The sequence below is a fragment of the Cygnus olor genome, chromosome 4, assembly GCF_009769625.2.
Source record: "Cygnus olor isolate bCygOlo1 chromosome 4, bCygOlo1.pri.v2, whole genome shotgun sequence".
NCBI classification, from domain to species: domain Eukaryota; kingdom Metazoa; phylum Chordata; class Aves; order Anseriformes; family Anatidae; genus Cygnus; species Cygnus olor.
This window is the reverse complement of record NC_049172.1, coordinates 21,417,170-21,430,633: the sequence shown is the minus strand read 5'-3', so window position 1 is coordinate 21,430,633 and position 13,464 is coordinate 21,417,170. Positions and strand designations below refer to the sequence as shown.

The 13,464-nt window shown below is 37.6% G+C and overlaps 1 protein-coding gene across 1 annotated transcript in view; it reads left to right on the top strand.

The window, feature by feature from the left end:
* The window catches only part of TENM3 (teneurin transmembrane protein 3), a 1,331,063-nt gene that overhangs the window by 1,233,082 nt on the left and 84,517 nt on the right, over positions 1-13,464 (top strand). Inside the window, 3 exon segments of the mRNA XM_040554455.1 lie at positions 5,937-6,151; positions 12,662-12,872; positions 13,363-13,464. Of these exon segments, the coding sequence (XP_040410389.1) occupies positions 5,937-6,151; positions 12,662-12,872; positions 13,363-13,464 (528 nt within the window).

Below are 13,464 nucleotides of genomic sequence, written 5' to 3'. Positions count from 1 at the left end.
TTTTTCTATTTCTCTCTGAAACAATAGGTCATGTGTACTATGTTCATTTGTTATCTAAAAATGTCTAGCGTATAATATTGAGTCTGAATCATCCAGCCAATATATAAAATCAAAAAAAAAAACTTTATTAATTTTGTTGTAGGAGCTTTTAAAATACAAACCACATAAAGGGATTATTTTTTATCGACCTTTTTTCATGTTGCCCTTTAAGATTCTCAAAACATTTAAGAGCCTGTGCACTTTTGGCTAACAGAGGCTTTAAAATCAATAGTTTTTGAATGGAAAACTTGATTTAAATGGTTGATGAATGTGGTATTTGCTTCATTACAGAAAAATCCATTTTCCCTTTCGCAAGGTAGAGCTGACCTCTTTACCACTGAGGAGGAGGAAGCCTCTGCCAGCACTTGACATCTTTAAAATTTTTCAAGTTATCACAGCTCCGAGTTATAGAAATGATACAGCTCAGTTCATTCTTTCTCACATCTTTTTAAGCATATGAAACTTCTCCAGTAGGACTTTTTCCTTTTTCATTTCCTTTACCCTACTGCCTTTTTCTTGCACTTAGATATTCATTATCTCGTTCTGTGTTCTTACTTGTTTTGAATGAATAGCAAAAAGCCACTGTATGGTTAATGAATATTGATGCTGCAGTGACGGCTCATCATCCTGCCATCTTCTGCTCTGAAATCCAAGATTATTTTTTTTAAATATACACTTCTTTTGTAAATATTTTATAAATATAAAGTAGTTTTTTTCCCCTTTATCATTTCTATATTTTTAACAAATTAAAAGCTGTTATACTTTGCCTCAAAGATAAATGGAAATAACAAATACATCAAATCCTTTTGCTCTTTACTTATGTCCTTAAATACTATACAAGAAAATGGGGTTAATTTCATCCACTGCTAAAATGCTATCCTCTGCAGAATATAGTAAGTGGTCATTTATCAGCATACATCAATACTAAGCAACAGATGGACCAAAGAATACACATGTTAAACCACAAAAGGAAAGTTAAGTAGAAGGCAAAGCGTGGTGATGACTAGATAGGAAATTTAATGAGGGGGCCCCTGTGCTATCACACTAGTTACTGAAAACTGTAAGGAAGAATCAATAAGGCCTTGATTTTGATACCTTGGCAGCCATACAGCTTTCAGTACTCCCCAACTCTTTAGCCCCCAGTAATATTCCGATACTCCAATTCAGATGGGAGAAATTTTCATTGTTATGGGGGCCATCAATTTTTCTTGAGTCTCTCTCACCTAAATTTTGAATAGTCCTGAGCCAGTTTTGGTCAGAAAATCGTAGCCCTTAAATGTGTGGCTTAGATCCTAGACATCCATTTGCCATTCACAAGTACAGATACTTTGTGTGATGAATTAGTAAAGCTTAAACTTTAAAATGCATTCTTATGACCCTTGAAGAAAATTCAGCCGTGGTTTACCTAGAAATAGCTAGTCATAAACTGACAGTAAAAGCATGTTAAATCATCCTTAGATGCAAATCATTTGTTAAATGAAGCTTGAATCTCTGAACAAGCCTTTTCAAAAGATTTTGTTTGTTAGTCGTTTTTTAGTGTTGCTTTTTTTCTTTCTTTCTCTCCCAATGCTTTTCTCTGTATGAAGAGTAAGCTGCTGGCAACCTATCACCTGCTTATCTAGACAGGCATGATTCACAGCTGCGTAAGGTAGCATAAGAATATGTATTTTCTATAGAGATGATGAATTTTGTAGGGCACTTCAGTTTAGGTTTTCCAAAATAATTTGTAAGCCATGCTTGATCACATACACCACTTGTTTGAAGTGCATCAGTGCTTCATCTGTTTTTATAACTAGGCAATAGAAAAGAAAGGTTAAAAAACACAGAGCTGAAAATTTGTTTAACCATAGTGTTCTAATAGTTACTCACATCTCATATGTTGCTGTCTTTATGTTGTATAAATCAATGTGCAGTTCAGAAATACCTTTTATTAATTTATGCTTAATTGAACATGTTTTTTGTTGTCATTGTTGATATTTTTAAATGCAAGAGAGAAAAAAGAGAATGGGAAAAAAGGCATATCTTCTGGGTGACTTAAATGCAGGTTTTGAGATTATACTGACTGAAATGTAACTGATATGTCTTGCGCTTTTCTGTTTTGTTTACAGTATATCATGTTAATTGAATGTATAGTAACTTCTTAATTAGATGCTATATTGATTTTTTTTCTATAAAAGGTATGTATTTAAGGAGTATTTTGATTTCATTTGTTGAAATAGTTGTTGCAGAAGGATATACAGTGATGTCTCACAAAAAAAGATCTGAATACAAGGGTATTCAATGGAATGGGTGAACATGCTATTGATTGTCTGTAAATCCAGCTTTGCAACCTAATATTTTAATTAGTGCTGCCTATGAAGGATGGAAAATGATATTATATGTGACACTGTACAGCAATTATTGTTCAGCTTTTTTGTGTTTTGGTTATGCATTCATTTTCATTCTGTTATGGATACTCAATTCTTTACAGAATATCTTGTGTATGAATCCCTAGAATGTTTGCAGATAAGGAGAGGGAGTTTGGCTTCATGTAATTTTCATGATTTTTTGAACTATTTTTCTTGAACAATAACTGAATTTTGCTTATTGCTTTAAATATTTGTTCAGCTCAGAATTTTGTCCACTCTAACCTCAGACAGTCAAAATAGAATTTACAAATAAGAAATATAACAAATATTTTATCTATTAATTAACTGCAATACATTGGATTGTTTATCTAATGAGTACTCAATATAATGATGTATAGTATGTAATACAGCAAAATAATGTATATTGTAGATTGAAAAATAGTACTTCTAGCAACATAAGTAGAAATTATGATATAAATATTACTTACCTCGAAATTCTTTTGTTATTTTTATTTTTTTTTCATGAGGGGCTGGAAAAGAATAAATTTTTGTGGTAGAGAAGTAAAATGAAAGGGAAAATATTCAGGAGGCTAGCTGTTTTAAAAATAGGTTTTATCTTTGGACTATTTTGTCATTACGGAATTGTGTGAATGAATGTGACATTTCATATTTGGATTTAAAGCTTTGGACTTAAAGCTTTGTGTAAGAACTATTACCATTTTAGAATGTGAAAAGGAAATGATGAAACTACTAACATTTTCTTATTCCTCTTTCCCCAGGAGGGAAAAAGAATAGTTAGTGCCCTGTTCTTAGGAGGACAAAAAGCTAGTGATGACTTTGAGAGAGGTAGTTTGGCATTAAAGGGACATGTGGCTACAGAGTAAAAGTACCCCATTTTTGGTGAAGAAAATGGGAGCCTATAAGATCATTCATTACCTGCTAAGGATAATTGCTGAAGTCCAGTAATAGCCATTTCTGACACGTTGGGCAAAATATTTGTTTGAAAAAGAGCACCTGTTCAAGCTATCTAGTTCATCTTTTCTTACTGGTATAAAGAGGTAGCTGTTTTTCATTTCAAATATACAAATAGGGGAAGTTGTAGATCAATACTGCAAACAAATATTTATTGTTTAGTGGTTACCAGCCATCAGTTCTTGAATTTATACAACAAAGCACGCTTCAATTTGAAGTTGTAAGAAACATACTTTTAAATGAACTGAAATAGTAAATCGAGATCTATCTTCTAGCGTAACGTATAAATATTGCAGAAGGTTAACTCCAAAGTTAGAAAAGCATCAACGTCATCCTGAAAAGAGTAAAAAAATGTTTCTTCCAAGATCAGATATTTCACTGTCTCTTGAAAGCAGAACACTGATCAATATGATGATCCTGTAAGTGAGACATTTTCAGTGACTGCAGCAGTGTTGCGGCGTAGCCCTGATGATGATAGGAGCCCCCACTCAAGGCCTCTCAGTAGTGCTTCTGTATCTGCTTAATTCAAAAGCAGCCTCTCCTCATCTGGGATGCGCAAAAAGTGGCAAGGATCAATCTGTGACCTCACCTGGCATTTCAGATTTTAATCTTTTTTTTTTTTTTTTTTTTCAAAGTCTAAATGTTTGCAAAAAGGTTGTGTCAGTTTGTTCGCTCAAATGATGAATAATGTAGAATTTGAACATAGACGACAGGGCAGCAACAGAGCATTGTCACTTCTTTACAACACTTGTACGCAAACAAGCCAGCATCTCTTGAACATGCTTATCACATTCGGACGGGTTTAGTTCAGTCCTTATAATAGACTGGCTGCTGAAGAAAGGAAGTGAATTGGTAAAAAACACTGTTGACTATAGGGTTGTAAATACACTTCCATTCTCCTTTATATTGCTTCACACAAGGCTCACCTTGATGAGCCGGCTGACTAAATGTGGCATCGCCTGCGTAGTCTGGAGCTGGCAGGTGTTGATAGGCAAGTTCTTAGGCAAATCTTTTTGACTTAGCCTAGGTTTGACAGCGCTGCTTCCATTGGGTCAAAGTAGGCTTTGACCCTGGCACCAGGTTCGGAGGGTACTTGTGTACAGCCACAAAACGTGGATATAGAGCCTGGGCACCAGGTCTGAGCCTTTGGCCACAAACAGGGTTGATGCAAGCTTTACTAAGCCATCCCAAATCTTAAACCTGGATGGTGGCAATTCATCCAAGCCACTTTCTTAGTGTATAAGTCTTAGTAGTTCTTTTTCCTGCAAACCTGGCAGGTGGAAGATGCTCCAATAACTAAGCCTTAATTTGTTTGCTAGTGAACTTTGAGACAGGCTTGTAATCTTTGCTGGATTTTAAAGTATGCCTATGCAGTGCAGCCAGGGACAACACAGAGATCTCAGTGCTGTCACAGACCTGTGCTATCCATAGCATGCAGCCTGGTGCCTTGCAGAGTTATCAGCTTGGGCTGCAACAGTTCTGCCCCATCCATTTACGTGACAGCGCTTCACTGGGAGGTCACAGACTATTGCAGATCAGATGATACTGTTCTGCACCCGAGCTATAGGAGCTATAGTGTAAATACAGTCTTTCTTGCTTGCAACTTACCCACTCGAAGAAAAAGAGTTTGTAGTGGATATGTGAATTTTATGACATATTCTTTTTTAATGCCACAGCTGGTAATCCAGTTTTTCAGTGTTAGCATTCGAAATCACAAGTCTTTTGCATGTTAGCATCTTCTTTGCTTCTTCAGGGCATTTCCAAACCATCATCACTGGGCTCCTAAGGCTAACTGATAGTTGCATTAATGCTTCTTAGATCAAAATCATTAATACCCTTCAGGATTATGTTCTTATTCCTAGTAATTGCCCTTTAGGATAAATACATATTTGTAATATGGAAGACAGTGGAAGTACCAGACTTTGACATGTTACTACACATTTTCGTCAGGAGACAGCATGGTGAGGAAGGTGGTAACAACCTTGGGGCTGAGGCCGCGGAGCACAGAGGACCTAGGTGTTATGAGGAGTGAAGGCATCAGGATGTAGGCACAACGATGGAAGAAACATTGCCTTCCTTTTGGAGAGAAAAAAGAAACCTAAAATAGAGAACCAGATCTGTAGGCATTGCTAGGATTGTATATACATGCTAGAATATTTGATTTAGAGAAGACTGTGTGTATTAGTTCTCTTGACTGGTTAGGTTTATCTATTAATCTTAAAATCTGTCTGCTGCATTTCCCTTTTTCCTTATACTTTTTTAGAATAAGTCTTTATGCTGGAAAACACTGTCTTTTGAAACACTTGACCAAAATGAATTGTTTAGTGCAGATCCCAAAGCAGTTTCTGTAGTGCCTGTGCTCAGGGAAGTTACAGTATTTTTATTTGATAGATACTTGTGTTGTCTTTGCTTTGTTAGTTCTCAATCAGTGAATTCCCTGGGACCTTACATTGAGAAAGATTGTCAAGTAGCATTTTATCTGAGGTGATTCTAAATATTTGACAGTTCATATGCAGGGTGATTGAGAACAAAAAAAAGAATACTAATTTTTTCTCTCTTATTATTCTAACCTGTCAGGAAAATTAGGGGGATTTGCACAAGAAAATAACACTATAGATTCTGGAGAACTTGATATAGGCCGAAGAGCAATACAAGAAGTCCCCCCTGGGATTTTCTGGAGATCACAACTCTTCATTGATCAGCCACAATTTCTAAAATTCAATATATCCCTTCAGAAAGATGCATTGATCGGAGTATATGGCCGAAAAGGCTTACCACCTTCACATACTCAGGTGAGATCTGCTTTCATTAAAAGTATGATACATTATCGAAAACTGATAGTCTGTATCTTTTGTATCTTTTTTTATTCCTCAGGATAACATGCTTTTCCATTTTGCTGATTTTTAATTTTTATACTTTATTGATCTCATGTGATGTCCAAAACATACATAATACCGTAAGTGATGGGATCTAAAGTATATTATGGGGGTGGGGGAAAGGTTCTTATTTACAAGCTGCATGAATGCTGTGAGCAGTGATGATGCTTTAGATATGGGGTTGTTTCATGCAGAATTTATATATACTTTTTTTCTTCTCTAGGATATAGACATATCCTTAAAAAACTAAGCAAACTAATGCAGTTTCTTATGGTCATACATGTGGTCATGTGTGCATGGCAAAGGCTGCATTTGCCAAATTTCCAAGCAAAAAGAAAAGAGTATTTTAAGGAAACTTCAGTTTGCTCTACAAGCAAATGCTACAGTATTTATAGTTTGGTGATTCACTAAATAAATACATAAAAGGAAAAGTATGTAATATGTGCTTATGAAGATACAGCGAACTGGAGTTGTGAAAGTATCAGTTTTCAGTAGACATCTGAACTGTCTTAAAACTGTTCATAAGTGTCCCAGAAGGATTTACTCTGCTCACTCCTCAGAAGGTTTCTAGCAAGACTTTACTGTGTATGATTATGCTCTTGCCTAGTAACAAAGAACCAATGTTTATCCATAGTTAGAGAAGTGTTGAAGCATAAAAGAATGAATAGTCTTTTGGCAGGATTGGCAGGGGGAAGGGAGAAGCATTGTCTGAGATGGTATTTTGGAATCAATTGTATTCGGATCTTATTTTTAAGATTTAAGATCCTCCACGTTCAGATTTCTTTCAGCTGGATGGTAGTCCAAGTGCTGGCTCTGAACCATTGTTCCACTTGAAAAGGGAGTTGAGCTCATGCACTTCTACCCCACTTATAGAATTACGCAATACCTTACCGACTTTTTTTAAGTGTATAGGTTTGCCGTGAACACCACTCTCAGTATACTAGCCTAATGGGATAGTTTGAATGAAGTTTGGCTAATTTTGCCTGATACGCAGTTGCAGCTTCGAATTCGAAAACTGCAAATTTCAATTTCTCTCTTTGATCCTTATTTTTTCATTTTGATTTATATGTTGTTATATTAGTGAAACTTATCTCTTTTATTTCTTTAGACATAAATTTTAAAAGACCTAGGGCATAGAAATATTCCTAATTATATCACCTTTTTAGCAGGTACTGTCTCATATGAAATTTTGTCACAAATTATGTAGAAAGAGCCAGCAAAGGATTTTCTTGCAACTAAAATCTCATAATGTTACATTAGCTTGAGTTTTTAGTTTAGTTTCCATTAAACTACAAACAATTTATTGAATGCAGAAAATGCACTTATGTTTATTTAAAAATTTGATCCTCTTAAAAAATTATTAAATGCATTTTCTTCAGACCTTCACATTTGAACACCCACCCTTAGGCTGACAACAAGCATGAGAAATTCTAGCTCAAAAAAAATTGATTCAGAGAGTTATCAGCCATTGGACATAGGGGTTTGGAATACAAATGCCATCTCAGTGATAACAATAATAACAGGAGCTAGGGAAATACATGTGTGGCAAGAATGAATAAAATTGAAGAAGCTGATCTGGACTTTGCATTTATATGAGAAGTTATGTAAGTAGATGTGTAAGATGATCCTTCCTTGATTCCTTATCCTGGCAAAAGATTGAGATAGGGATGCCCTATATCCAAAAACTGTGAAAAATAAGATAACTAAATCTGTTTCCCATCATCGATGTTACACAGACTCCTTTCCCTTTGGATTCCTGGTATGCAAGTGCTTATCCACGTTTAAGTATGATAAAACAGAAAGAAACACGCACAAATCCTGCTACTACATCTTCTGTAGATTCTGTGATTTTTTGGATATATTGTTCCCAGGATATAGGTCAAGCTCTCTTGTCCTGTTTTTGTCTGGTATAAAATTAGAGTATTTTTCACAAACCATTTGACTGACACCTGATACCTTGACAAAGTAGGCATGCTTACTTAGCAGCCCTAGTGAACTTGTAGGACTGCTGAAGATTCCCTGGGGTACAGGGTTTATCAGAATACTTTTATGGCCTGACTCCAGTCATGTCTGGTTTAGGTGGCAGAGATTAACTACCTTTATGTAATCTACCAAAAACACAGGTATATAATGAGCAGCTGGGGCAGGAGGGGGGTGGGGGGGGCAGATAACCATGTTCCTGCACGTGGGGGAAAAAAGTTGAGTGAAATGTTTCTCAACAGTTTAAGCCTTTTTGCAACAAAGCAAAGTCCTCATCAGGGTCTTCATGATGAAGATGCAGCTTCTATGAGTAAAAAACATATTTTGCCAAATTAGCTTATATATATAAAATAAAGGATTTAGGCTAAAGGACATCTAATGAAATGGAACACTGAGAGGGTTGCAAGCATGAATCTGTTCATTGTTTTCTTATTTCCCCTAACCCTTATAGCTTGTGCTGACAACCAGCAGTGGCAGACTACCAGCTAATTGTGCGGCATCCTTTCTTTGGGTGAGGCAGCTTACTCATATAGCTCCAAGGGTCATAGGAGCATGTTAGAAAAACACACGGATGTCCATGCTGGGTCTGATCAAAGGCCCATCTAACTCAATATTCTGTCTCTGACACTGGCCGTTAGCAGATCTGTAGAGATTAATAAAGCAGCATGACAGATTTGTAGTTATTCTTCCTAGAATACACTCCTGGCCTCCAGCATTTTAAGGCTGAAGGACTTCCTGAGTCAAAGGTGCTGTCTTCATATTTTATAACCTTTGAAAGATGTTTTTTTTCCTAGTTACCTTTGAACCCCTGGAAGCTTTTAGCATCTGTGACATTTGCATCAAGAAGTTTCACAGTTTAACTATACATCTTGCATGATATATTTAGTGTGTTTTGAGACCGCTTCGTTGTAGCTTTACTTTGACACCCAGTTGGTAGTCTTTTGGAAGAGACAGTGGAGATTTTCCCACTAATTTCTTCTCAGTCTCACCCATTATTTGTAGATCTCTAGTGTCCTGAAGGACTAGTGTTTTTTCCAGCCTATTCAATCATTCTTTGCATGAAAACCGTTTCAGTCCTTTGATCATCTTTTTCCTTTTCTGAACTCCTCCAGTTTTATTGTAGCCTTTTGAGATGGGGAGGCCAGAACGGCACAGAACATAGCAGATGTTGAGCTGCCATGGTTTTGTAGAGTGCCTTAATGCTGTCTGCTGGGTTTTTTGTTTGTTTTGATGGGGTTTGTTTTGTGTTTTTTGCTTTTTGGTGTTGGTGGTTTTTTTAATTGTAGAACTGAAATTTCCTAAGAACTGTCTACCGTAGCTCCCTGATCTCATACCAGAATGATACAACTTGGCTCAGAGCCCTTCTCTAGATGTGTAAAGTTAGGGTTGTTTCATGAGGACTTCGTAGAGCAGGATCTCACCCATACATATATCACATTATGTTTGCGTCTCTTGAATGCTATCTACTCTTATCTCCTAGTCACAGAGTGACAAGTGCTAATAGCAAAATTTATGCAAATGAGCAACTGCTGCCTGTTTCTCAAACGTCAGTGTTTGAATTTTCAGATCTTATGTCAAATAATAAAGAACTGATTACTACCTGCACTCTGCCAGCATTCATAAAGTTTCTGTACCAGCTGTCCCCATCCAATATCTTTGCTCATACGCCCTTGATACCCTGCATGCATTACCACCACCATCTACATTAGCTCCCTCCTTAAAGCTTAGGTCCTTCTATGAGAATCCGCCTCCTCTCCATATGCAAAACCTGCATGTGACATTTGCCACTTTCTCCACTTCTGTTTCCCAGACCCTTCACCTGCTTATCTACGTCTTTGTTGTATCCAGTTAAACCAAACAGTAAAACAAAACTGGAGTCTTTCATTCCATAGCTGCGTGACCTTCTGATGCTAATTATCCTACCACTGTAATGGCCATAATGAAAGAATGCCAGAAATGAGCTTGGGAGAGATCTCAGTAAGTTCACAGCCCTGTCTTGGAACAGGATGGGCTGTATCAAAACCATTCGTATTAGTTTGTTAGTATTTCTTCACAACGTAATAACACAATGCAGTAAATTTAATTCTCCTTCTCTCCCACGGTACAAAATAATAGGAATACAGCATGTAGGAAATGTTTTCGATACCTTGTAATCAGGAGAAATTTTTGGTTTGTTTCTCTATTCTCCTTAGGTACCTATTATCAGTCTGAAGCACAGCCTCTGTATGTGTCACAGACTAGTCTGAGATGCATAGTTCTCTCTTTCTGGGGAATCGTAAATAAATCAACCAGAAATAATTGACAGTGGCTGTCCATTCAGAACCCAATCAATGCAAGCCTGAAAGTCTTTGTGACACTTTCTAAAAATGTCAGTTTCATTGCAGCCAGAGAATCAATATGTTTATTTAAAGAGACTTTAAGAATAAAAAAAGGACTTTGGTTTAAAGCAAAACTGAATGGAGTACTAGGGCAAATCAGCACATTTAGACTCAATATAAAGGTAATTAATTAAGCATCATAGGAGGAAAATAAAATTAGTATGTTTTTTGCTTATGAAGATAATTGTTTTTCCCAGTCTGTTTCTGTTATTCTGTCCTGCATGAAAAAAAAAAAAAAAAAAGCCTTTAAAAGGGTTAGGATCAATTATTGTTTGCTGGGGGACAGACTGAACAGTAAATTCCCCTCTGTACGGCTTTTAAAATACAGTCTAAAATGGTGCTCTGATAACGACATCTGCCCTTATTATGTTACAGATACAAAATCACTAATTGTACCATGCTTGTCAGCCAATTATATATTGTATATTAATTATATTCTTTGTGGTCAATCAAGTAGTGTAATCATTTGCTCCTGTATCAGAAATATGTTTTTTAGCTGAAAATGTCCTACATAAAAATGACCCTCTTCAGTGTACAAATTACAAGGTCACTCCTAATGTCCATAAATGACTTGTTGAAGCACAGAACTGCCTGGGCTTTCTCTTTTTAAAAATATTAGTGAACAGCATGAGCTGGAAGAAGTGTTCTTGAGTCTAGTGGGAGGGAAAAAAATACAAAATTGTTTTTCTCTCTCAAGCATAATAATATAAATATTTAATTCTCTGACAAATGGGAATGTTGACTGGTTTTGAATAATTGTTCTCTCCCAAAACAGTTGCATTCATTTTCATGTGGTGCTGCATGTACAAAGTGACAGCACATCAAGGTACTGGCTCCTGCACATACTAATCGCATTTACGTTCTGTTCTGCTTGTTCAGACGTAGCTGGGAAGGTGTCTCAGGTTTTGATAGAGGCATAGTAACTATGCATTTCTTTCACATCCTGAATGGTTGAAAGGTAAATCTGATTACCCTGGTGGAACATTCATACAATACCAGTGAATTTTGACCTGCAAGCCTGCAGTTTTGGGAAGAGAACGTAGGGACTTAAGCCCTGTGCTGGGACAAAGGCTATCGTGTTTCCTTTTGTCCTGGGAGCAGTTTCTGAAGGCCACAAGTCAGGGCATAAAACCACCAATGTTCTGGTCCTGGTAACCGATGTTATCCTAGCTTGGGTGAATCGGTGGCTGCACATCCTGGCCTTTACTTCAATAGGCCCTGGATGTAATTCCATTTGAGAGAGTTCTCAAACACGTGTGAAGATTGAAGGTTTATGTGTAACATTTCCCCTCGTACAATAAACGTGTATTGAAGTGAGACTGTGAGCAGACTTCAGCAGGGCCAGCAGAGATTCTCCACCACAAGCAGTAATGTTCTTGAACTTTCCTGCATGTTTAATTTTGCTATATACACATTGATCTTTCCATGCTAAACATGCAAGCCATGAGAACAGCCTCCCAGATAGTATAAAACAGTGCAGAGCAGATTCAGCCCCTTAGTTGTTATTAACACTAGTTAAGATGAACACGCATGAAATCTCGGGTTGTGTGTTTACTTGTTGTATCAGCTGAGATGCTCCATTTCTAAAGCTCCACTGATGGTTGTCAGCAAAACAATATACACTCTCCATTGACCTGAGGGACCTCCATTTTTTGTCAGTTTGTCATTTTCAGTAGTTGTCATTCTTTATTCTTTCCTTTCCCTCTTTTGGGCTTCTGCCTGAGGGAATGGAAGTAAAGCTCTTTCTCTTCTTCTTTCTGAACTCCAAACTGTCTGAAATGGGGATTGAGCAGACAATTTAATCCTCAACGTGAAAATAAATAAAAAGCCAAGTAGATGGTTGGTGGTGGGTATTATTGTTAATCCATGCGCATGTAACATGCTTGGAAAGTTAGCGCTCACCTGTAGGTCAGGTGGCAGTGGTGACTGCAGATTTATTTCAGCTGATGTTTTCCTCCACCCAGTGTGTGAAATGGGTTCACTGTCCTGCACTCATGTCACCGAAAAAGCCCTTGCTATAAGGATGAGCACAGCTGTATGTCAAGCTCCCCTCTGTTCCTCTCTGCAGTATGACTTTGTGGAGCTCCTGGATGGCAGCCGGCTGATTGCACGGGAGCAGCGCAACCTGCTCGAGTCGGAGCGAGCAGGTCGGCAGACGAGGTCTGTCAGTCTCCACGAAGCGGGTTTTATCCAGTATTTGGATTCCGGCATCTGGCATCTGGCCTTTTATAATGATGGGAAAAATGCGGAGCAGGTGTCCTTCAATACCATCATTATAGGTAAGCATCATCTTCAAAGCTCTGACCAAAAGCGGGGCTCTGGTTGTGAAGTTTTTTAGGAATCCAAAGATAAGTTTTTGAAGTCTGGTGATCTTTTTTTCCATTCATAGTGCTTCTTTTGCTGCTCAGAAAAAGATGCAGGATATACATTTAATTAGTTGGTCTAAGGCACAAGTTACGTACCTTCTTATAAAGCGGTGCTTGAAAGGAGTACGCCGTCATTAAGTCTTTGTTAAGCAGCACAGAGCTGTATTTTGAGTATAGAGCTCATCTTGTTGTACCATTATAATTGGAGCCTTCCTGTTGGAATGTAAACTCCTAAGATATTACAGGCATCAGCTACAGAAAATAACAGCAATGCATGCTCCTCAAACAAAGCAAACATTAACCCTTCCCCGAGAACCTGGGCGTGCTGTCAGTCAGCAGCAGTTCGCGTGAAAGGTGCTTTGCGCGGTGGGGTCGGTGAGTGATCCTGCTTTTTTTCCTGCAGAGTCTGTGGTGGAATGCCCCCGGAATTGCCATGGTAACGGCGAGTGTGTTTCTGGATCCTGCCATTGTTTTCCTGGCTTTCTGGGCCCCGACTGTTCGAGAG